This window comes from Calidris pugnax, unplaced genomic scaffold (assembly GCF_001431845.1).
Source record: "Calidris pugnax isolate Ruff unplaced genomic scaffold, ASM143184v1 scaffold30, whole genome shotgun sequence".
Taxonomy (NCBI): Eukaryota; Metazoa; Chordata; class Aves; order Charadriiformes; family Scolopacidae; genus Calidris; species Calidris pugnax.
Genome location: NW_015090776.1, coordinates 3,356,944 through 3,380,146, shown reverse-complemented (window position 1 = coordinate 3,380,146; position 23,203 = coordinate 3,356,944). Strand labels below are relative to the sequence as shown.

The following is a 23,203-nucleotide window of genomic DNA, read 5'->3' as shown; positions in this document are numbered from 1 at the left end:
GAGTTCTTAATATAATTATTGTTTTCTCTGTTATCTTGCAAGGGTGTTAATTTGCCTCCCAGTAATTAACTTCCCTATGTGGTTGTCAGGAAGTTTAATCAATAGCATGAACAGATACACCAACTGTCATCCCTTCTGTGACCAGTGCTCCCCTCCCCACCTCTCCCACCTCTGTGGAGGTGTCACTGTTACATTAAAATGACAGGTGGGATTTGCATAATTTCTTCAGAGAGTCAATGTCTAAATTGTTCATCTCCTACTCCAAAAATGAAGGTACAGCCGATCAGGTCCCATCAATATAATTGCCCCTGTTCCAAAACTAAAAGCATTATATGACTCCTCCTAAAGCAGCACCTGGCAAATCAATTTATTAAAGTTTTACATGGCATTGAATTGTCAGACACTTTAAACATTGTGATGACATTGTAATAGGAGGAGCAGAAGGCTTGATCTAATATAATTCTACTTATGTCCACCATGTACAGGACATAATGTAATTCCCTTCAAAGCTAGTGACAAAAAAAGCTCATTCTTGGTGAAATTCCAATCTGTCTTGGCAGCTTTGGACTTTCTTTATTAAGAGGGATGTCACTCTGTGGCCTCTCTTTTCTTCTGCGGCAGCGTTGTCTGTTCTGATTCATAGCTTCTTAAATCTTCTCTTGTAACAGCTAATCACTGGTTATTTACTTCAATATGTTTTCCAAGAAGACTTTTCAGTTTCACTCATTTCTTCCCTGAACTATCCTTCTGTGATACATTACATGTTTATTTACCTTTTACCCAGTTTTAAACTGCAGCAGTTGCCAGCATGACCAAGAACAAGTAAGGTAGCTTTGTGGGATGTCAGAAGTTATTTCTAAATCTACACCTAAGAATTATGTCCTGTGCATTATGTACATTTATAGTGCCATAGAAAGATAATAGATAGAAAATTAGTTAGAAATTGGAGCATCCATGCTGCAGGAATGCTTGCAAACCATGCTGTAAACCATGACCAAAGTGTTTCCAAAAAAATTCAGAATAACCAATAAAGAAAGTTTTGAGAAATTTTCTTGAAAACTTACAATAAATTCCAAGGGACATACATTTGCAGGGTAGTGATATGAACATTTTTAAAAGAGCAATGAACCAAAATCACACCCAAAAGAAAAACTGACAGGATGAAGGTAATGTCCTTCAAATGTTGGGGTTTACAAAGACAGGTGTTGGAGTCTGGCTTTTTTGGTTTCTGAGAAGTGAACTTGCTGTCAAGGTCATATCTAGATTGAGAATAAGAAAAAGGTCGCTTTGTGTTTACAGGAAATGTGAGTTTGCAGCTTGCAGCTTGCAGCAGAGTCTAGGGAATGTTATCCCCTGCCTAGTAAAACTTCAGAATCAATCCATGATGTGCAGGATGATATTTTATCTTTACTACTAATTTTCACTCTGCAATATTTTCCTCTTTATTTCGGCCCCAGGAGAGTCCCAAGGCTTGTGAGGGGAGTATCTGTGGTTTGCTGTTTCTGTAACAGGTTTACATTACTTGCATTAATTATATATAACATATACACATATATAAATGCCTACATATATAAACGTATGTAACATATATGTAAAATCAGTAGTATTGTAACATTTGTATAAGGTTCCTCAGAAACTACATATTAATGAACATCAGAAAATCTCTGATCCTCACCATTTCCACATTCACCTGCACTGATACTTAGCCCTGTTCTTTCCTCCTTGGAGGAGCTATCCCTGCCGGACTCCTCACTTCAAGAAAGAAAGCCAACAGAAAAAAACCAAACACCATGAACTTACCCCACTACAAGAATCATAAAAATTTGCTTCCCCTGAGGCTTACAAAGCAGCTAGACTGTACCAGTTCAAATAGTACCTCCAATATTTTGCTGAATTTCTCTTGTCCTTCATATGCAGTCCATATCTACCAGAGCACATACATTTCCTTCATTCTCTTGTCCTTCAGAAAGTTTAAAGGAGAGTTCATTTGCTGTGGAGAAACAAATGTTTGAATTATAGGGAGGGACAAATGATTTAATGTAGATGGATGTGGAGTGGGGAGAGAGGGGAGAAAAATTCATCTTTGCTATCTTTTCTGTGAAGAAATGAGGTTATTTCAAGCTGAAGTCTTATGCTTCCTTGAATTGGATTATTTTCAAGCATGTATTTCTTAGAACACAGCTGCTACTTCTTTGACAAATTAAGTAATGCATCATGAACAACTAAAATTCATTGCAACATAAAAACAAATATATGTTCATTTTAGTACTTTGTTTCCTCCAGGCTTTTGAATCATAGTGGTATATTAAAAAAAATAATCAAACTTTAAAAATCTCTTTAATAGTACAATAGTACCTACACAATACTGAGGCAGCACATTATTGAACAGCAATCAAACCCAACCATTATGAAATGTAGATCCTAGTGTTTTTTGTTTTCTCAGACTACTAGCCTTGTGGTTTGAGGTTTCAGTTTACATTGGTATTTGACTTGCTGTCATACTTATTGCCCTGATTACAATTAAAAGCATTGTTATGGGAAAAGAATGATAATGCCACGGTCACACTGTTAGTGTAGGTTTTTCACATACAGTGCAGTTATGCAAAAAGTGTGATAAACTGTTGGGGATTATGAGATCTTTCCAACCAGAACTCTTGCTCCTCTCACTAATAGCAACTACCAAGGAGGATGCAGTTGTCTGGAGCCATAAGGAAATTTATTATTATTATTTGTAATACACGGCAACAATTAAATTTGGGGTCTATTCTGCTAACTGACCTATAAAGATAAGAGGCTCTTCTCTGAAGAACTTGCAGTCTATGCAGAAAACACAGTTGAAGTGTAGCAGAGATAAAGATTTATCTACAGAATATTATAAAATATTGGGGCAGCTCTTTTGAAAAAAAACCCACAGGAATAATCTTTCAATAATTACAAAATGATGATTTTTTGATGGAATACAGTAAAGTGCTTTGACCTTCATTTTGAAGTGATTTTTCATTTTGTCATTTCTTACTTTATAACTTTTATGTTATAATACGAAATTAAAGGTTGACATAAAAATGTAAAATTTCTGTTCTGTTGGGATGAAGTGTTTTGACTGATTCACAGCAAAGCAAAACAAGAAAACCTTGCAATGTTCCTTTTAGAAGATTTCATAGAAATGAGAAACATTTGAGAATTTTAGAGAGTATCAAAAGATTTAGGTTGCATTCTAATTTCGGAATGCTAAAAATCCTTTCACAAAATGGATTTTCTATGCTTTGCACAGTTCTGCTTAAGAGCCTTCTTTGTTGTGAAATGAATAGCTTTAGCAGCTTTCCTTAGCTTTTGTGTAAAATTAATTGGTAGTCTTCATTCCAGCCTCTAACCTATAACAAAAATAAAGCAGTATTTATATTAAATAGTAGGCTTATTTACAGCATCAGCAGATAAGGTCAGCACTGAAATGGACACAGAGGTTAAGCAAATTGGCAGAGCAAGGTTGGATGTCTTGCTTTGCTGCTGGGTGTCACCTTTTCTGTGGGTAAGTAGATTACTGGAGTCACTAGAGATATTTCCTTAGTGCTTTTATATGAAAGATTTTGGTTGGAATATTTCTTGTTGGCTCCGACTGTAGCTCATTTTCCTTATGCACTACTATCTGTTTATTTTGGCTTGCCATTAGAATGAATTGTGCCAAAGGAAGGCTAGAGTCATATTAAAACCAGATGTAGACAAATGATTGGCATAAACAAGGAGACAGGTTATTTTGAAAAAAAAACCCCACATCCTAACTGAACTAAAACTGCAATTGAAATTTATTTAGTGTCAAGTTTCAAGTTCCTAGTTTCTCCTGTGGCAGGCAGCAATCAGGAGAGGCTCTATTGCAGGCACCTGCCTTCAGAACATCTTCTCATGAATCAGTCCCTCAGAGGGAGAATAGTATTCCCTCTGCAAAGCACAGGGGAAGATTCAAAAAGAGAGGATCTTCACAGAGACCCTGCAGCTTGGGCCCATGTGGGCAGCTTCCCAAAGTAGTAGAGGTCTATAAAGAGTAGTGGTCATTTGCAAGTAATTCTCATTATAAGAATGGGAAAAGATGAAATACAATGTAGAACATGAATTCACTTCTACTAATTTTGAAACACTCTCATTTGGACTAGCATGTCAGACTACCTAATTCTTTGTTCAAATATATATTAACACATCCTTACTTGTTAAGTCAATTTTTGTCAATTTGCCTTAAGCCCACTCTAACATTTTGTTAGAGTCAAAGCAGAACAGTTTTTACATGAGGCATAATACATTTCTAGACTGTGATGGTAGAATGTTAATGCCTTTAGAGCAAGTTAAACAGCAAAAGAGGACATATGTACAAATGACAGATGCATAGATTTTACAGACTATTCTGGTGTGTCGCAAATGCTGTCAATCAAACTAATGAACGTACACAATATTATGCACTACAAGGTTTGTCAAAGATTTCTTTACTGTTATTGTTAGATAAATAAAGGAGAAAAGTGTTTCATTAGAGCATCATTTAGATAAATGACAAAAGAACCCATTTCAATTGCTGTCTAATGGTAGATTTTTACATGATAATATGATATCAAAAGATGTTTTCTCCTACAGATACACTTTTACTGAGATTTGTTAAATGGAAAAACTGGTTCAGTCCACATTCTTATTCATTTTAGAAAATGCATAGGCTATATATAAGCCTATTGTCAATAATATGTTTCAGTCAATAAAGGATTCTTCTGGCCAGGCAAAATACTTTTTCAGTTATTGTCAGGCTGCTGTTGCTCAGAAGACATAATTGCTTTTTCCATATTTGAATATGGGAAAAAAAAATTAGAATTAAGTTTAGATTAAACTATGGAATACACAATTAGGGTTGTATATTTACTGAAACATTATATTGTAAATCTCAAATATTAAAGGTTTTGATGCCATAATGTTTTCATTTTAGGTGAAAGGGCTCATCAGAATATGACATTAAATGACAGAATAGAACTTGATGGAATATCAGCTCCTCAGAATCAGTCATTTCTAGAGACCGAGAGAAGAAAGCTGAAATTTCATTCAAATTTACTTTGTTGTGAAACATATTATTTCTTAATCTATCACCAAATGCAGGTTATTTTCAAACTGTGTTTCACTTTAGGTTCTCCTAAGCTGCATGTAGAGTGTCCCCTCACGCACATATACGCCTACGCTGCCATTCATTTCAGCCATAATAGAGACGATAGGAAAAACAAAACAAAACAAAACAAAACAAACCTACAATGTGTATTTTTTTTCCTTGTCAAATTTGAATTTACCTGTTTACCAGGGGAGTCAGCAGTTTTGATCTTCCAAAAGTACATTAGTGAGACCTTCGTAGACACAAACTATGCCTTAAAGGAATTACTGTTTTATTTTTCTGCTCGAGCTATCTTGACTGTAAAAGCTGAGATTGTCCTGTGCCTTTACACAATGTGTGTCTTGGGCTGTGAGGAGGAAATTTTTCTAACACCCCTAGACTAGAAATAATCTCTGTTACACTGATGGCAGAAACAGTGGCTATATAATTTAAAAGAATATTTTAGGAACTAACAACAGTTTGAAACCTTTTTCATGGACTTGCTCCGTTGAATCTAAAGAAAATAGGAGAAGAAAGGGCAGTGATATTATGTGGCATGTTAGTATTGCCAGCATTACATTGCACAGTCAGATGTGAGCCTGTGTTACCACTATTAACCTGGTGTTCTGAATCCCCAAGCTGGTAGAGACCTGTTGTCTTCCAAGATGCTTCTAGAGGTTCGCCAAAAGGGATCTTAGGAAACAAGCTAACACAAGACATTTTGATAGCCTGGAAAAGTTCCAAAAAACACTCAGCCTCAGCTGAAAAACACAGGTGTGCTGCCGTCTTATAGCTGTGATAATCTTGCACAGATCTTGTAATTCAAAATATCAGGGATATCCAAAATATTCGTAGCAGAGAAATCAGGGGTCCTGAACTCTTCCAACAGAGAACAAGCACCCTTTTTACTTGCAGAAGCTCATTGTGAAATCCTTTGATGAAGCTTGCTGCATTTCCCTGGTCTTTGCCAGCTCTGTATGCAGAATGTTAATCACTGTATTCAGCGTTGGGCCCTGCTCTGATACTGAATAACACTGAGAATCCAAGTTACAAGCTAAGTAGCTCTAGGTATCACTTACAGCCTAAATATGTCTGAAATTCATCTGATTTCAGCAATAATGTTTGCTCCCATTGTGATATTTCTCCGTTATTCTTTGCCACTGAAATATGGTATGCCATTTCAATCTCTAGACACCATTAATGCGAGGAAGATTTACCTTGCAGAAAGGGGGAAGTGAAAAACAGACTTGACCAGCCATAAAATGAAAGTTAAATAAACTTGTTTGATCAACCACTGCGTATACTGTTTTACCTTTCCCCCCCATTATTTGCCATTAGTTAAGAATATGAAAAAATGATATTGCATATGCTCCCATGTGAAAATAAATGAGGAAGTGCTGAAATCATATCCTATATGGCATCAGGTACCATGGCTTAAAAGCATCAATTTCTCTGGCCCCCAGCACCGTAATACTGGCTGTTAATCCTCAGAAATGGCTGGTACAATGTGTTGATTGGAGTGTAATAGTTTAATCATCTCTCAGTGATAGGAGTTCATGTTGTAGTTTCACAGATCATGAAATGTGTCTGTTTAAGATATGAGCACATTATCTTCTCTTCTCTTTTGTTGCAGAAGGCAGTATGTAATCACGCTCACTTTATCTCTGTCTCTCTTTTACCTGCATTATGGTGCTCATTAGTATGATCACACAGGGCACAGGGATAGTCAAAGGTGATGTTTATTACAGGGAGAAAAAGAAGCATTTTCTTATTGGAAATGCTTTCGCATTGCAAGTTAACAAATGTAAACCTTCCTTATCACTTCTAAACACTGCATCAGATTAGTTGTTAGCTATAGAGCTTATTGGCATTTTGCAAGACAGCAAATTGACAGCGTTTCTTAAATAAGTTATTACAGCAATATGAAAACTGAAAAAACAATTTCTGAGTACATTCTTTCCCCGGGGATTTGAGTTTATTTTTGGTTTCATGAAACTTAGTTTAAGTAGATATACCAGTGTCTTCAGGACAGAAGGGAAATGAGAAGTTAGCAATTAAAAGAGGGCAGGAGGAATGTAGCTTTTGGTTCCAATCCTCCCTACATGGATTAGTGACTTCTGAAGTCAATAGGGCTTGGCTTAATTAATTTGTACCCAGGGACAGCAGAGTGGACGTGGGGCTGTCCTCAAGGGGAGAGTAGTGGACAAGTGAACAACTAATACCCAAAGAGGAAGGCATGAGGAGAAAATGAATAACACATTGGCAAGGACCTCCCAAATGAATTATTAAAACCACTTTATTACATATAAAATCATCACCTTTCCCCCTTGCCTTTCATTTTTTACCATTCAAAAGACCTTCCAATGCCTTTTGTCTTCTGATGAATCTTCATCCATCATAGAAAATACTATGCCAAAATACAGTTGATCTATTTCATCAGGGCCCCACGTTCCTCAGGATGTGAATAAGGGTCACTCTAGATCCTTAACAAAAGATCTTTTTTCTCCACCTGTAAAAAAAGAAAAAAAAATGTCTTTATGTGTGTAAAAATGTTTTTAAGGAAGCTAAAGCTAAAGTTAAAACCAAAAGACTTATCAACAATGGTGGTAATGGAGTATTCTTTCATGTGAGTAGACGTTTTCCCCAATCAACCCTCTCCCACAAGCAATTTAAAACTACATCATCGTTAAATATTATCATTAACTCTAGTTTTAAGCAGAAAGTTATTTCAGTCAGTTGGATCATTGCATTCACATAGTCTTTTGAAGTGTAGACTACCCAAAAGAAGCATCTGGCAGGGTGAAAGCCAAACTGTAGTGTGACTTCACTGAAGGAACAAGCTGAAAGGAAACGTGGATTGTTTTCATGGTTTGGGCCGAGTTGCTGTTGACCAGATGACCAGATGCTCTCCTCCACCTCTCATTCCAAGGAGAGGAAGACAGCTAAAGAGATCTGTAAGTTTAGGAAAAACTACTTTAATGAAATATTAATAATAAAATAAAAAGGAAATAATGAAAAAGGTACAATATATATCAATACATACACAAAACTATATCAAGCTCCCTGGGAGCTGTCACCATCAGGCAGTGGGAAAGTTCCAGACTAGTCTAAGTGACAAATAGGAATTGGATTCCAGAACACACTGATGGGGATCAAAGGTAGACAAACCGACGGGATCTTCCTTGGGCATCAGTCATCAAAGAAAGGGAGACACCAAAAGGGAACCATTGAAGCCTTTGATCCCTCAGCTTTTATATGGAGCATGGCAGATGGGATGGAATACCCTATTGGCCAGTTTGGGTCACCTGACCTGTCCATACATCCCCACAGGTTGGACACCTCCATGGGGGAAAAACCAGAGTCAGCAGACCCTCGTTGGCACTGCAACAATTATAGGCAAGAGCCTCTCTAACTGAACAGAAGGTGTCCTCTGCTCCACCCCAAACCAGGACAATTATGAAGGGTGAGAGGACAGCAGCAGGGCAGGGAGGAAAACATACTGATGCCTGGAAACAAGAAAGAAAAAGATTCAATGTGTGTATTCAAATATGCTACTCATTTTTTCTTTTTTTTTTCCCCCCTCAGTAATTAGAGCCCTTTAAAATGGAAATTTATTTAGGTTCAAAATTTATAAATCAACTTGCAAATTATCCTACTTATGCAAATAGGCTCACTGATTAATAAAATTCTGTTAATAGGATTCAGTCTATGTATCTTACGTGGACTGAGCTACCTGAACAAATCACAAACCATAGGGTATTCACAATAACAGTGATACTGTGATTTAAGAACTCCTTTTTACCACTTACCACTTATTCCACTAGAGATGGAGACATGAATCAAGAAGAAGTTCTGAACTACATGTTTTTAAGTGTTGAGGTACCGCAAAATGCTTTGAAAGGCTCCATTTCAATTCTAAATACTTTTGAAAGTGTGATCCTTAATGGTTTGTCTGAGGTGGAGAGCTGGCCTGTAAGATTACATTCAGTTGCATTTCCTAAGTATTGGAATATACTCCTTTTAAGGCAGTTTCTTATCTTCCCCAAGTGAGTCAATATACATTTATCTTTAAATGCATATTTACTTCCAGATCCTGGATCTGAAGGTAAGAAACTCACTATTATTCAATCTTTGTATTACCCATGTTGAGAAATAATGAGAGTGCTTGTATTTAACATCCATTTAAAAGCTATATAAATATTGACTTTGGCTAGTTTTATTACCATTAAAAACATAGCTACCTTTCTACTTTGAAAGAGTTAAAATGTTTAATTCTAAAATTGTAAACCTTCAAGTTTATAAAAATTAGAAGTTGAAGAAAAAATAAATTAGAAGGTTTTTTTTGCTGCAACAATTGCCATAACTACATAATTAAAGAGGTTTTGTTTTTGTTTTCAGATGAATTCAAATTATTTATGAAAAGGCTGCCCATGAATTATTTCCTGAACACATCTACTGTAATGCATTTGTGGACAATGGATTCTAATTTTCAACGTCGCTATGAGCAACTAGAAAGCAGCATGAAGCAACTCTTCCTTAAGGCACAGAAAACTGTTCACAAGCTCTTTGGCCTTAGCAAGAGATGCCATAAACAGCCACTCATCCGCATGCCAAAACAGAGGTAAGAAAGCTTATGACAACCTGAGAAACTCAAGCTGCTATCTTGACACTAAAATCTCCTTAAGGGATTTCCTTAAGATGTGGTAATGTGTGGAGAATGTAATATAAGGAGTATACAATCTTTATATTTGTAGGAATTGAACAATCCTGGCTTGCAATCTTGCTCCATTCATGTTTTCCTGAATATGATGGGAAAGGTCAAAATAAAACCTGATTTTTGTATGACTGTGTATTATGTGAGGCAACATAAAAATAACAGGAGCGTACAGATTTATCCCAATTGGTCTGCCTCTGTTTTACAGAACTGTATTTTCAGTGGAACTTGGCCAAGTGTAATAGTGTCAAATAATTGTACACCAAATACTGAATACCTATTCTGAAGTAAGCACAGGTATTTTAAGAACTTTGCAGGTCATTATACAGTATATACTACATACTATCGATTTCTTGTCTCATTTATCAGATATGAATTAGATTTGAAAGGATGTCTAAGGAAAGACAATTGAAGTGTTTTAGTCTTTTGTAGAAACAGAGAGATCCTGAAAGCTAGCTAGTAAAATCTGTATTAACATAAAGTGGCTAAAGCTAATTGCTGATCGAAAATTGTTTTATTGAAATTAGTGGAATGACACTAGAGTAAATCTGAAATGAATGAGCTTTTAAGGACATCATTCTTTTAAGGACAAGCATTGTGGGCCTAGTACAGTGACTCCTCCACTTAGCACATATCTCCGTCGATTTTTAAAGAAATCTAGTTTAGGCTCAGTGTTCCAGAACTGCCAGGGTACTTTGCCCTGCTTTCAGCTCCCCTATGGCAAGCTAAGGCTTCATCAGTTCCTCTTTTCCTTTTGGAGGCACTTAGCTAACCCTTCTGCTTTTTCTTTAAGGACACAGCAGATATGGCTCTCATGCCCTGCTTTTCTATATATTGTGCTTTTCTTTGTGATCTGTTAGTTGAAACAAAAAAAATTATTTTTCATTTGTCAGGACATTTCATAATTAATAAACATTCCACTAACACAGGTTATATAGTCACTGCAGTGCTTTAACATCATATCCTGTGTTTCTTGGGCATGAATTGAAATGAGCATCCTGCTGAAGAGATGATTCAACATGAACGACTTCAGCAGGAACCCAGAGCTTTTTAAAACACAAGAAACAAAATCCAACCTCACTTTTTATTTCCCCTACCAAAATTTTAAATAACCAAGTCTTCCAAAATAAGCACTATATGGTTTTGAGGTAACATTTTGTTGCCATCAGTAATGGCAATGAAAGAGTAGAGATGAACTGAGATTAGTTGAAATGATTGATCAAAACACACCTTTCTTGTTATATGAAGGGTAGGGTTTTTTCTTCAAATGCAGAATTTGTGACTTCACAATTTATTAATAATAAATTTTACTAGCAATAAGTTTGCCCATTTTACAGGGAGCTGTACTAAACTTTCATAACAGCTTGATTTTGCAATGCATCTCTAACTTAGGGATGTCATAATTTACATTTAAGATAATTACGTTCCATTTTAATGAATGCCCTAAATTTTTTTCTAGTCAGAACAGAGGGAGATCGGAGATGTGATGACATAGTGATGATCAATAGATTACTTAAAGATCAGTGCTAATGGCAGGTTTGGGAATACTTAGGCAGTGGGATGCATTTGCTAAAAGAGAACATTTTCAAAGGCTGGATTCCATCTGACTATCTGGGAAAATTGCCTTCTGACATCAAGGCTTTTATGGCTGATAAGAAGAGCTTTAAACGGAGAAGTGAGGGGAAAAGGTCAAAAGAAACTGGTTTAATTTCCAAGCCTGGTTCAAAAAAATCTGATAGACCAAGATACAGGAATGGATAAAGGAATATCAGTGGTGAAAAGACGAATCATGAGTAGAAATAAAACACAGGTATCGATAGAATAGTACTCAGGTACTTCTCATAATAAGAGTATACCTAATCCAAACAAGGTACTGAATTTTTCGATACCGAATGACTAAAGGGTAAGCACACAAATGAATAGCAGGTTATGCAGTGGAGAATGAATACCTGAGTAATGCAATGGAGAAGTATGAATTATTGCTCGGGCTGTAAAAACAGACATTTCAGCAGAAAGTGAGTGGAATAATAGAACCAAAACCAAGTGCTTAAATTTCTTGTGTTTAAGGGAAGACAGAAATAAAAGCAAAAATCACAATTTCATGTGCCAGTGATATTCTCCACTCCAAAGAAACAAGAAGAGGTAACTGGAACAAACTGTAATCTTTTCCAAAGTCTTTCCAAAGACCTCCTTCAGATTAGTGTTTGGGCTCTGCTATTGATACTTAAGGGTGAATTTTATTATGGAACGAGAAATTAGACAGAGTTAATAGAGATATAAATACTATTTAAAATTGTATTTTATAGCCACTAGTCTTTTCAGATACAGGTTGAAGAGACAATGCTTCAGTTTTTAATAAAGGTGGTGACGCTGGCACTGAGTAAAACCGAAGTAACTCTGCTAATGTTTAATTTTACTCAGTATTTCACAAGTCAATAGAAGATATAAACAAAGGATTTTTAAAGGAATATGTCAAAAATGAGACCAGGTTTTCTCTTCCATAAAGCTGGGAGGTGTGTCCTAAATGTTTAATGTAATTCATGAGAACTATCTATGAGACTGAGTTTTATAGGGATTTATCTATGTAGTCTGCCAGGAATTGTTTTGTCACACTTGAAGGAGCTCCTGCGTACGGTCAAGGTTATAATTCATTAGTGAAAATACCTGTCTCTCTTCTCTAGCCTCAAAATTTTGTTACTGAACATGAAAGAAATTGTTGCTTGATTGTTTTTAAATGTAATCCAATTAAGCAGTTAGACTGAATTACTTGCAACTTTTTCCATATTTCCTGAAGAACCAGGCCACTTAGTAATCTTAAGACTAAACTACATTTCTATTTTAATTTTCTAATCCTTGAAACAAAATGCTGTTGAATCCTCTCCTAACATCATTGTTCATAGCAGGAAAGAGTCAATTAACTTGCAAGTTAAAGAAACTACAGTCCCACGTCTCCTGTTTAAACAGAGTTTATATTCTTCAGCTAGAATAATGTATAAATAGTTTTCTTTCAGTCTGCACTAGCTATCAGAACAATGTCTTATTTACTACAGCACTTTGATATACACTGGAGATGGGAAGAGGATTACAATTTTAATTTTATTCTGTTCACTGCAAATCTTTTCAAGTTCCAGATGTTCTTCCATATTTTAAGCTGTCTTTCATTAACATGAAAGATATCATTGTCCCTTTTCCTGAAAATCAAATCATGCCAACATACATCAAAAGTCCACATATTTCCACTATAAACTGTTATGGTACTACTGAGTGTAACTTTACTGAGTGTAATTCACCTGAATTAATCAATATACTTTCTGTAACCAGTGAGGTACTTTCCAGTTGTCTAAGTTCAAAGAAAAATACCAGTTGAAAATTCAAAACCAACAAGGAGCACAGAAATTGCTATGTAGATAATCTGTTCCCATGTTGTATGTTCGGATAGAATGATAAAATATTAAATTTCAAGAGATAGAGTAAAACAAGATTTTAAAACATGCGATCTGAAAAAGAAAGTTGATCTGTGGATTAATGCTACCAGGTGAGCTACAGCCTCCGTGAATTTGAGGCTCTGCTGGTTCAAAAGGCTCAAGTGATTATTACTAGTATGTTCTCATTGCATTGAGAACGCATCAGCCTTAAAAACTTGCAGTATCATACGCTCCTTCATTGTGTTTTCTTGGCCAGAGTCCACGGCATGCAGCAATTGTTATTCCACTAGATGGCCAGCTCTCGCTGCTGTTTTTATCCAGGAAGGTTGTTGAAACACCGCTAGTGGCACAGTACATTTTGCTTCGCAGGAATCAGCAGGTGTTGTAAAATGTGTATAGGAGGGTTGTTGAAACTCCACTAGAAGCACAATACATTTTGCTTTGAAGGAATCAGGAGAGGTGTAAAACCATGAGTCTTCCCTAAGCTCATCGTGCATATTTCTGTATTAGGACCAGGAAGCGTAAGGAAAAATTGTTAGTCTTTGGAAGCATTTTGCATATGGTATCTGTGTTCTAGTATATCCGCTCTAAGAAAAGGACTGACAGTCATTAAATTAGTCCAAGCTCTCAGTTCCAGCAGCATCTTTCTCAAATGAGGTGAGAACATGATGCTCTGTTACAGGCAGCAAAGGGCTTCCTCACAGCTTAGGCTGAGTGTTGTGACTCACACCTGCACTGAAAGATGAGATTTGTGCATGCATAATTTTCAAAGACAAAATAAGTGGAGGGAATAAAGAAGTATCAATTTTGTTCAATGGGAAGAGGTAAAACAGCAAGCAAACTTGTTGTTATACCTTTGTTGCTGTGTTACGGGGAGGGAAAGGTGGGTTTGTTTCTGTTTTGATTGACACAACAGTAAGATTTATTTTCAAATGTAATGACTATATGCTGAGAAGCTGAAAATCACAGGAAGAAAAAGCCTAATCCTAACCATGAATTGCTGTCAGTGAAACACCTGATGAGAACCAGATGAGAACCAGAGCTGAGGGTAAGGAGGCACTTATGTCCACCCAGACTATGGAACCAAAGCAAGAAAACTGGAACATCTATGCTTAAGAGCATAAAAGAAATCGAAACACTGTTGGCAGAAGACTCTCCACTTTCTCAAATATATGACTTCCAGTGATTGGATTTAATATCTACACTACTGAAAGGCATTGAAGGCAGAGAAAAGCTTTAATTTCTTCCTTCAGAAGTGCCATTTTAACACTTGATTTCATTCTTTTCAGTGTCATTCAAATTGGTTCCTTGGCTAGTGTTATCCATTTGATTGAATGCACTTAGTATAGTATATTGCTATATGTACAAACCTTATTTTTATGCAGTTTAAATCACTTGGTAATGAAAAAGCATCACTTGAGACCAAATTTAACTAGCACAATTTGTGATTTAATAAAGACATAAACAAAAATATTAAAAGGAGAAACATAATGTAAATACAAAAATAAGCCAGTGGGAAAAAATACATCTTCCTTGGCATAATAGCAAAATGGAATTCTGCTGCCACAAACTGCAACTGAAGATTATGAGCAACTAAAGTAAATAGAATTTTAATTTTAAAAAACCAAGATACAACACAAAAGCATGTAATCTTGAATAAAATGTCAGTATTTGAATTTTTAAAAAGACTGGATGCTTAATATTACCATATAATTTACAGTGAAGTTCTTGGTTATACCAACAGTCTAGCCTGTTTTTTTAAAGGGTGTTATTCTGGTAGCACAAGCTGGCAAGTACAGACAAAACTACGTAATAAATTTAAAAGAATATTTTAATTGACACACAAAAATACTTATTTCTGGAAGAAAACCAATTGTCAGCAGCATTATATCTGAATTACGTCCTTATCTTCATAAAGGACTTTTTTTAAGAAACATGCTCTGAAGCTAATACAGACTTAGAAGGAGTTCATCACCAGAGGCAGTGAATGGCTGCATCAAACATAAGAGCTGCAGAAAGAATTCTGGTTTTCAAAAAATGAATTTTTTCTGTTATTTCCCACAGAATGCACCACAGGCAGCTATAAATGGAGGTAGCGCCATGATTTTGCATTTCTAATTTTTCTCTTCTTTTTGAATCTCACAGAGCAAAAGATTCACATGCCCTGGGAGCACAACAGGGCCTGAATGTTCTAAAAACTCTTCAGAGAAGGGACTTATATCTTAGTCTTCTCTTCAGTCCAGAGGCAGAAAAAAAGATTTAAGATAGCTGACTTTTTAATAGTATTTATAACACAGTCCATCAGAATACTGAAGCCTTCAAACACGTTTTCTTCAGAATGCTTAAGAATGAAATGCACACACACAAAAAAAGATAGTGTAGATTAGTCCCATGCCCTCAGGATGTTGTACAGGATTAGTTCCTTACATCCCAAAATAGGTTATCAGCTACTTTAGATTGTTTTGTTGTAAGTATAATTAATTCATGGGCATAAAGTTACTGAAAAATAAAATCTTCCACCAAGGAAGCCTCAAAGTTCAACACATGGAAGTTTCACAGTACATCACTCAGAGATTTTTCTTTTCAAAGGAAATTTGTGGCACTGAATGCAAAGGAAAAAATCTAATTATACATCACCTAGCAGACTACTGGAATGAAAGTGAACAGTGAGTCTAGGTGAAAATTGTGTTACAAAAAAACCCAGTGTAAGGCAGCAAAAGCACAGCTGAAGGGACTGGGCCCAAAGTATATGGTGCTTCTGAACAAGAAGTGCTAAACAAGCAATATTCTGTCTGGTTTTAGAACATCTTCTCCTTTTAATAGAATACAATGTATCATAGAGAGGTTTCTAAATAAATATAATTTTAAGAAAGAAAACAGTACTTGGGTTGCACATTGTATTACAAAAAATACCAGAAATTTTTTTGATCTGCTTCAAATAAGAAATCACATGGGGGAGCTGAAAATGGATTTGCAAGTTTCAATGTAAAGGAACGCTTCTCCAGTGGAAACTTTTATTTGATCTAACCTACTAGGTATACATCTGAAAGTTGCATGTCATAGAAAAGGAAGGTGATAAGATGAAAGTATCCGAGATGAAATGAAGGTCAGTTTGGCAGTAGTTGCTTTACTAAGCCAAATAATAAGTCTGCATCTTTTCTCAAAGGAAATAAGATGATCTGCTTTGAGGTGATACCTTTAATTGGATTGGAGATTAGAGCTATTTAAAACTAATGTGACAGACATAAAAATGCGATACACAGGCCTGCAAATAACTGGTCTGATAACAATGACAAGCTAAGATGAATTCTTGTGTATATGCTTGTTTTCACACATATTTTAATAACTGTATATACGTAGGGACAGACTGCTCTTACCATCTGTCCTTGTAATACGTTTTCTCTCAAGGAGATTTGGGTTTCTAATGTTGCAGCACTGCATTCAGGCTGTTCTCAGATCACAAGCTGTACCTGAAAATTTTTCCAGCCTCTCCACAACTCCATTTTTTATTTTTTTTTATTTTTTATTTTTTATGATAGCAACATTAGAATGAAGTAATTTCAGCTTTACATAAAGTGCTGTGAAAACAGTAGACAGGTTGTATTAACATCACAGAGCAGGAGCATGCCTGCTCCTGTACTCCGGGAATACCATCGTGCAATATGTGGAATGAAGTAACATTTCTCACACCAATGTTTTGTTCTTTTAAAGTGTGGAGTACTCACAAGTGCAACTGTACCCTGACAGTAGTGCTTCAGCAATCATATTTTACATTTTTTCACATGATGCAAAAGGTTAAAAAAAGAAAATCAGCTTAGTAGGGATTCCTTGCTAGGCATCTAACATGAAAGGAGCTGCAACCCTATACTATTATATGTTATGATATGATATTAATATAGTGTTGCATGATGTTACACCTTGTTCTGCGACTTGCAATACCAAAATATAATTACTGAATCACTAACCATTATTTTAGTACTGTTGCACTGGCAAATAGTCTATGCTTTAAAAGGACAAAACATTGACATGAGATGTGACCACACTCCATGTATTGTCCCCATATATCATATAATAGAGCTGAACATTCAGACAATGACTCAAAGGGGACAGTATTCCAAAGTGCAACAGAAGAAGATGACTAAGGGAACTAATTTCACTCAAGAAGAATGATTACTTTAGTGTCCATCTGTTTCCTGTGGGCACTCTTCAAAGAGTGACAGAGTGCTAGGGATAGAAAACATTTTAACATTTTATTTTATAGACCTGGTATTAAAAAAAACAAAAACACATCTTAAGAAAGAGCTGCTGCAGGATTTTGGCTATAAAGATACGGTATTCATCACATTTAAACCCCAGTGTAGATCTGCAATAGTCAGGGACTTGCTTTTGGCCTTTTGGTAAACTGCTGTAAAGGACTTCACCTCAGGCCAAATTTAAAGATATCTTAATCACATATCCACATGAATCACTTGTAGAAACAATGTCAGAGCCAACACTGTGGTGACTCACAATGCTTGCAAGTCAACACTTTAAAATGATTATTTGACATGTGGATAGGTCCTGGCACACATTTCTGGGCTTGGCAGCTTCTTTTTGCTTCTAGCCTGATGACCATCTGTCTTTGTAGTCATGACATGTGATGTAATGGCCATGATCCTCTCTAGGTAGCAGCCCCCCACCTTCAAGGTTCATGATAATGTACTCCACAAATACAGCTGGAGGTCAGGCAAGGACACCAGCATGAGATATTGGGTCTTGAAGAACCCTGGGCTTCAGAATATCCCTGAGTCCACAAAGTTGCAATGTCTTCCAGATTTCACCTGTAAAATTAGAGCATATTTGAACATTGCTTTATCTGTTCCAGAAGAGTATAAAATGTACCATAAGGACACATATTTTATCATCTATTAGTTATTAAGTAAGACTGAAGAAGTACTAGAAAGAATGATATTCAGTCTCCAGCACCAGGCTTCCTCTGTGGAGTCACCAATATCCCTGTCTGTGCCCACCATAGTACAACAGGGCTAACAATAGGCTGACAATATCATATCTCCCTTCTCTCTTTTATCTATTGAATTTCTTTAGAGTGATACAGGGACTGTCTCTCGCCATGTGTTTGTACAGCACATGTCACAGTGGGGCCCCAGCCTCAGCTCAGGCTGGGATGAATTACTGTAGCATAAATGCTTTTCTGGTCTCTGCTATTTTAAGTAAGAGTACGTCTCCTTTGTGGGAAGGTGGTATTAATATAAAGCACACAAATGCTTTGACATGAGCACAGACTGAAAGGGAAGATGAAGGTTGGACTTGTGGGGGGTGGGTGGATATTGCCACGCTTATCTATATTTCAGGCAAAGACTTTCATCACTCTGATGCCTCACTTTGACAAAGAGGTCTCTGCTTGTCAGGTCGTGTCTGTCAGCACTCTAAAAACAAGCTTTTTGGGCTCTGAATCAGAAAGCCTTCTCTAATTAAACTAGTCAAAGAAGCGTGAGGTATGCATTGACATAGAAATGGACACATACAAGTATCTTATATTTCTCATCTGTGTTGTCATATGCATTTTACTCTGTTAGCTCCCTCAGAAGGTGAGATACTAGCTCTCCAAGGGGACATCAAATACTAGGCGTTAACCTTCAGGGCTGTGCCTCAGGTCATCTCAGTTAAAGGCATATGATAGCCTTAACTTTAGATGAACTTGAAGACGGGATAGTTTCTGTCCTGCAGATGATGGGTTTTCAAGCATTTGATTTTTAAAAATGCTTTGAAAAGCACTGTAAGCCTGCGTCTGAATTGTCTGTATTGTCTCATGTTCCCTTTAAAAAAAAAAAAAAAATCCTTTGCTTCCACTGTGCAGAATCCACCAATCCCGCTGTGTCTTAAACGCATCCAAATGACATAGTTCCCAGAACAAGTTTCCTATTTGGCCAATATGTACAGATATGGTGATGAAAAGACATATTCAAAGCTTGATATAGCTTTTTCATACTATGTCATTCTTCCATTTGCAACACAAAGAAAGAAACAACTCTAATATTAATCAGCTTCCAGGTAATTCCAAGTTAGTCATTCTTTCTTATTTACAGTCTGTCTTTTATGTCTTTATTTTAATTTTATAAAATTAAAATAAATTATTTTTTGTATATGTTATCTATATTTTCTTATATGCTCTTGATAAATGTGAAATAACTAAATAGAAAGAATATGGTGCGTATTGAAGGGTAAAGGGTAGAGAAGCATTTAATTTTTCGGAAATTGAATTGCTAGATAAGAATTCAGTTTGTGCATAGTTGCTACGAGTACTGTCAAGGGCAGAGTAATGCAAAGACAGAAACACTAGGAATAAAATTATATACAACAGCAGTTAATTTTCGGAAACAAAAAAAAACAACATTGAAAAAGTAAAAATTTCAAATTATTAATTCCATACTGGTGTCTTATGCATGTAGCTATATACACACGGGTAAAGAAAATATACAGATCATTTATTCCAAAGCATACCAAGTAGCAAGCTCAACATCTCTACTGACAGCAGGAGTATGACATAACCTAGAAACTGTCCTTTCCCACTCCCCTTGTCTTTCTCTCTTCTTGCTGTCTCCAGTTTTGAATGGATTTAGCACTCCAGAGTGGTGCCAGGCGGACAGGGCAGAGGTGTCCAGCCCTCTGATGTGCTCCCAGAGAGACAGGACCAGCAGCAGGCCCAGGCTTGCACTGTCTTGCCAACATGTCTCGACTTTCACTGGCGGGGGATCATAACCAGAGGGTGTGAAGCAAGTTCATGATAAATAATAAACCCCGTAGTGTTTTAATCTTTGGCTTCTTGGCTGAGACCATCGGCAAGGGCACCAGTGGTGGTGGTGACGTGTGCTTTGTGGACAGATGTCACCCAGGGAAAAGCTTTGTTGTTGAGGTATTCATCTCATCTTTTCTGTTGTCAGAACATTTACATTCCTGACAGATTCCTTATAAACTTAATGTAGCTCAAGGGAGACCCCAGATAACACTAGTTCCAGAGTTTTCAGTTCAGTTTATCTCTGGTATATAGCAATATTTTTCAATGTATTGAAACCTGTATATGGTAAGTATAAATTAAAGGCCTTACGAATTGTAAGGAGCAGAAGTAATACAAATTGTTGGCATTCCATACAGAAGGTGATTGCTGCTACTTTTCTATTGCAGTTTTATTTTATTATTTTTAATGACTGACTTCTCTCAGTTGTCAAGATTTTAAGGTACAGAGATGGCCCAAACCAAATGAAACAAAAACCTTCTCTGAATTCTACCTAGAATCACCTTCTCATTGCTTACTTTTCAATAATAAACAAAAACTGAAGAAATGACAAAAATAAATGCAATGGCTACAGAGGCTGAAGCTTTCTTCACTGTTGTGAAGATAAGAATCTATTCTTACATAGTTCTTGTTCTACCTATATGAGAGGAATGACTTCAATATGCATTCAAACCTCTCCTCACTACATAAAATGTAGAAGTATTTGTATTAAAAAAAATATTTTTGAAATAAATTAACTTTTCAAAATGCATATCCTTCTAAAAAATAGCAATTAGAAATCTTTCTTAACGTTGCTTAGACTGTGTTCATTATAGTACCTAAGACGCTACCCCCTTATTTTAGACAGTGACATCCAATAGAATCTGAAATCAGGATTATTATCTTAAACTTTTTAAACTTTTTATTATTTTTAACCTTCCAAATTTAAGAAACTTCTAGTTGATAGTTTAGAAGAAATCCTAAAAAATTCTTCAATTGACCTTAGAAGAACCCAAAAACATTATGCCCTTGAAACGGTGCATATATTATTCTACACATTTTTGGACAAAGTTGCTTTAACTTTGGAAAAAAATGGGAACAATAACTGATGATTTTATTAATGTAAGTTGAAAGTTTACCATCTGTGTAGATTGCTTCATCAGTGTATTATCTGCAGCAAGCGCTACTGGTTTAGATAATTCCTGGAGTGATGGCTAAGACACAGTATAAATATAAATGAGATAGTTGGCAAGTATGTCCAAGTTGTGAGCAAGGCGCTGTGAAATGGATAGCTAAGCGCTGACTGTGTTGTCCGTAATGTTTCTCTACAAAACTCCAGTTAAATAAGCTCGGAGTAGAGACCAATGTAGCAAATCCCAAGACAGCAAGCAGACTTTCTGTTTCATCAATTTAGCCCTCAATGCACTGCAAAACACTTGAGTAGTATTTTCTGTCCTGCTGAGTCCAGTCCACAGTTTAATGAATCTTGCCACTGTTATGAGGTTGTTCAACAGTAAGTGATTTTTTTATTTCTTCTTCTGACCATCTGCTGCATATGCAGACTACTTCTTTATGTATACCCACATTTAGTTATAATGTCGACTGCATTGGAGAAGAAATATTTTACTTGTGGATTAAGGGATGAGCAAAAGTTCATAAAAGCCAGAATCCTCATCTTTGAATGATAGAAATAGAGAAACTGTTTCCATCCATGAATATTTAAAAGGAAGTCTATACAGAATATCCGCATCTGTGCTTCTAAGCATTGCTGCAACTTGGGGTTGGATTAACTTCAAAGATTAAAATAGACCCTCTGTCTATGAAAGGCAAAATTTCTCTGTACTGAATAGACACAAGTGTCCTGACAGAGAGGAGTGAAGCTTTATAAAGAAGTTTTCTACAGGAGGCACCTGTGAATCTTGGCAAATAATGATTCCAGAGCCTGTTTCTTCTTTTGCTGAATAGCAGTCAGTCATCTGGTTATAGAGATCTATAGACAAATTCAGATGAACAGTGCCATGCAGTTGTGATAACGATGACATTGCAAGCCTCACATTCTATTGGATCTCACCCAAACTTGCAAATATATTTTACAGAAATACCCTTTTAATCTATTTCATCTTTGAAGTTTGAAAGAACAATCACTATGTCTTTTCCGCCCTTGCTGTGAAGGTGACAGTGAAATGGAACTAATATTCTGTGTGTGAAATTCACAAAATTTTTATGCAGTTCTTAGTTTAAATGTATAGCCTTGAGAGTAAAGAGAAGTAGAAATACCTGCAATGTTTGCAGATCCTAATCCCTATTCCTTGATATAAAATATACAACTCTACACACATGAAATCATATTCATACATTTACAGAAATTTAATAAATAACATCAAGGAGAATATTTACAGATTTCTCTCCTCAACAAAACTGTACAGCTTTCCTTCGAAATTATCAAGTTGAAATTTCTGGTACATACAAGCTAAAATGAACAAAATGTTGCCTCTTAGAAATAAAAAAAAAATTGGTTTCTTAAATCCGCCACCAGGAATTTTATAAAACTGTCTTGACTTGTGGATACTGCTTTCACACTCAAAGAAGCTTTGTTTTAGGAGGGCACATCACAGATTAATCCCTCTGAGTCATAGAGGGACTTTCCATGCTTTGGAAGAAGACTCTCTTTCACAACATTTCCTTGGTTCCGATTGCCTTGTGTGCAGCTATTGTTGCCTTGATGATTAAGTAGAAAACTGGAGTTTCTGAATATTAGATAAAAAGTAGTAACTAGTTACGGTAGTTTCCTCTCTTCCTGACTTTATTACATACTTGTTATAGAATCTGAACTCAGTTGCTTGATCATAATTCAAATCCAACATCACATCAATGTCATCAGCTCCAGGAAAGAAGTGAGCAGTTCCAAGTATTTACTTGTTTGCCCTCTTATGTCTGTAGGCTTCTGCAAATATTAATATGATTTTCATTTCTTTTTGGCAACATCAGTCTAGCATGGATTCATTTTTTTGAATCCCAAATAATCTAATCCCATCTCCCCACAATGGTGCAGTTCGGATAATCTGTAAAGAAAGAGAACCATTGACCTTTTTTTTTTTTTTTTTTTTTTTTTTTATCGTTTTAATATTTTTTTTTCAAAAAAAAAAAAAAAAAAAAAAAAAAGTTCTAGGAAAAATATTAAACCC

At 36.0% G+C, this 23,203-nt stretch overlaps 1 protein-coding gene across 3 annotated transcripts in view; it reads left to right on the top strand.

The window, feature by feature from the left end:
• Nucleotides 1–23,203, top strand: part of BRINP3 (bone morphogenetic protein/retinoic acid inducible neural-specific 3) — a 198,464-nt gene that overhangs the window by 154,092 nt on the left and 21,169 nt on the right. For all 3 annotated transcript variants that reach the window (XM_014948172.1, XM_014948186.1, XM_014948179.1), the window contains exon 7: nt 9,506–9,728. In XM_014948172.1, the coding sequence (XP_014803658.1) occupies nt 9,506–9,728 (223 nt within the window). The remainder of the gene's footprint in view (nt 1–9,505; nt 9,729–23,203) is intronic.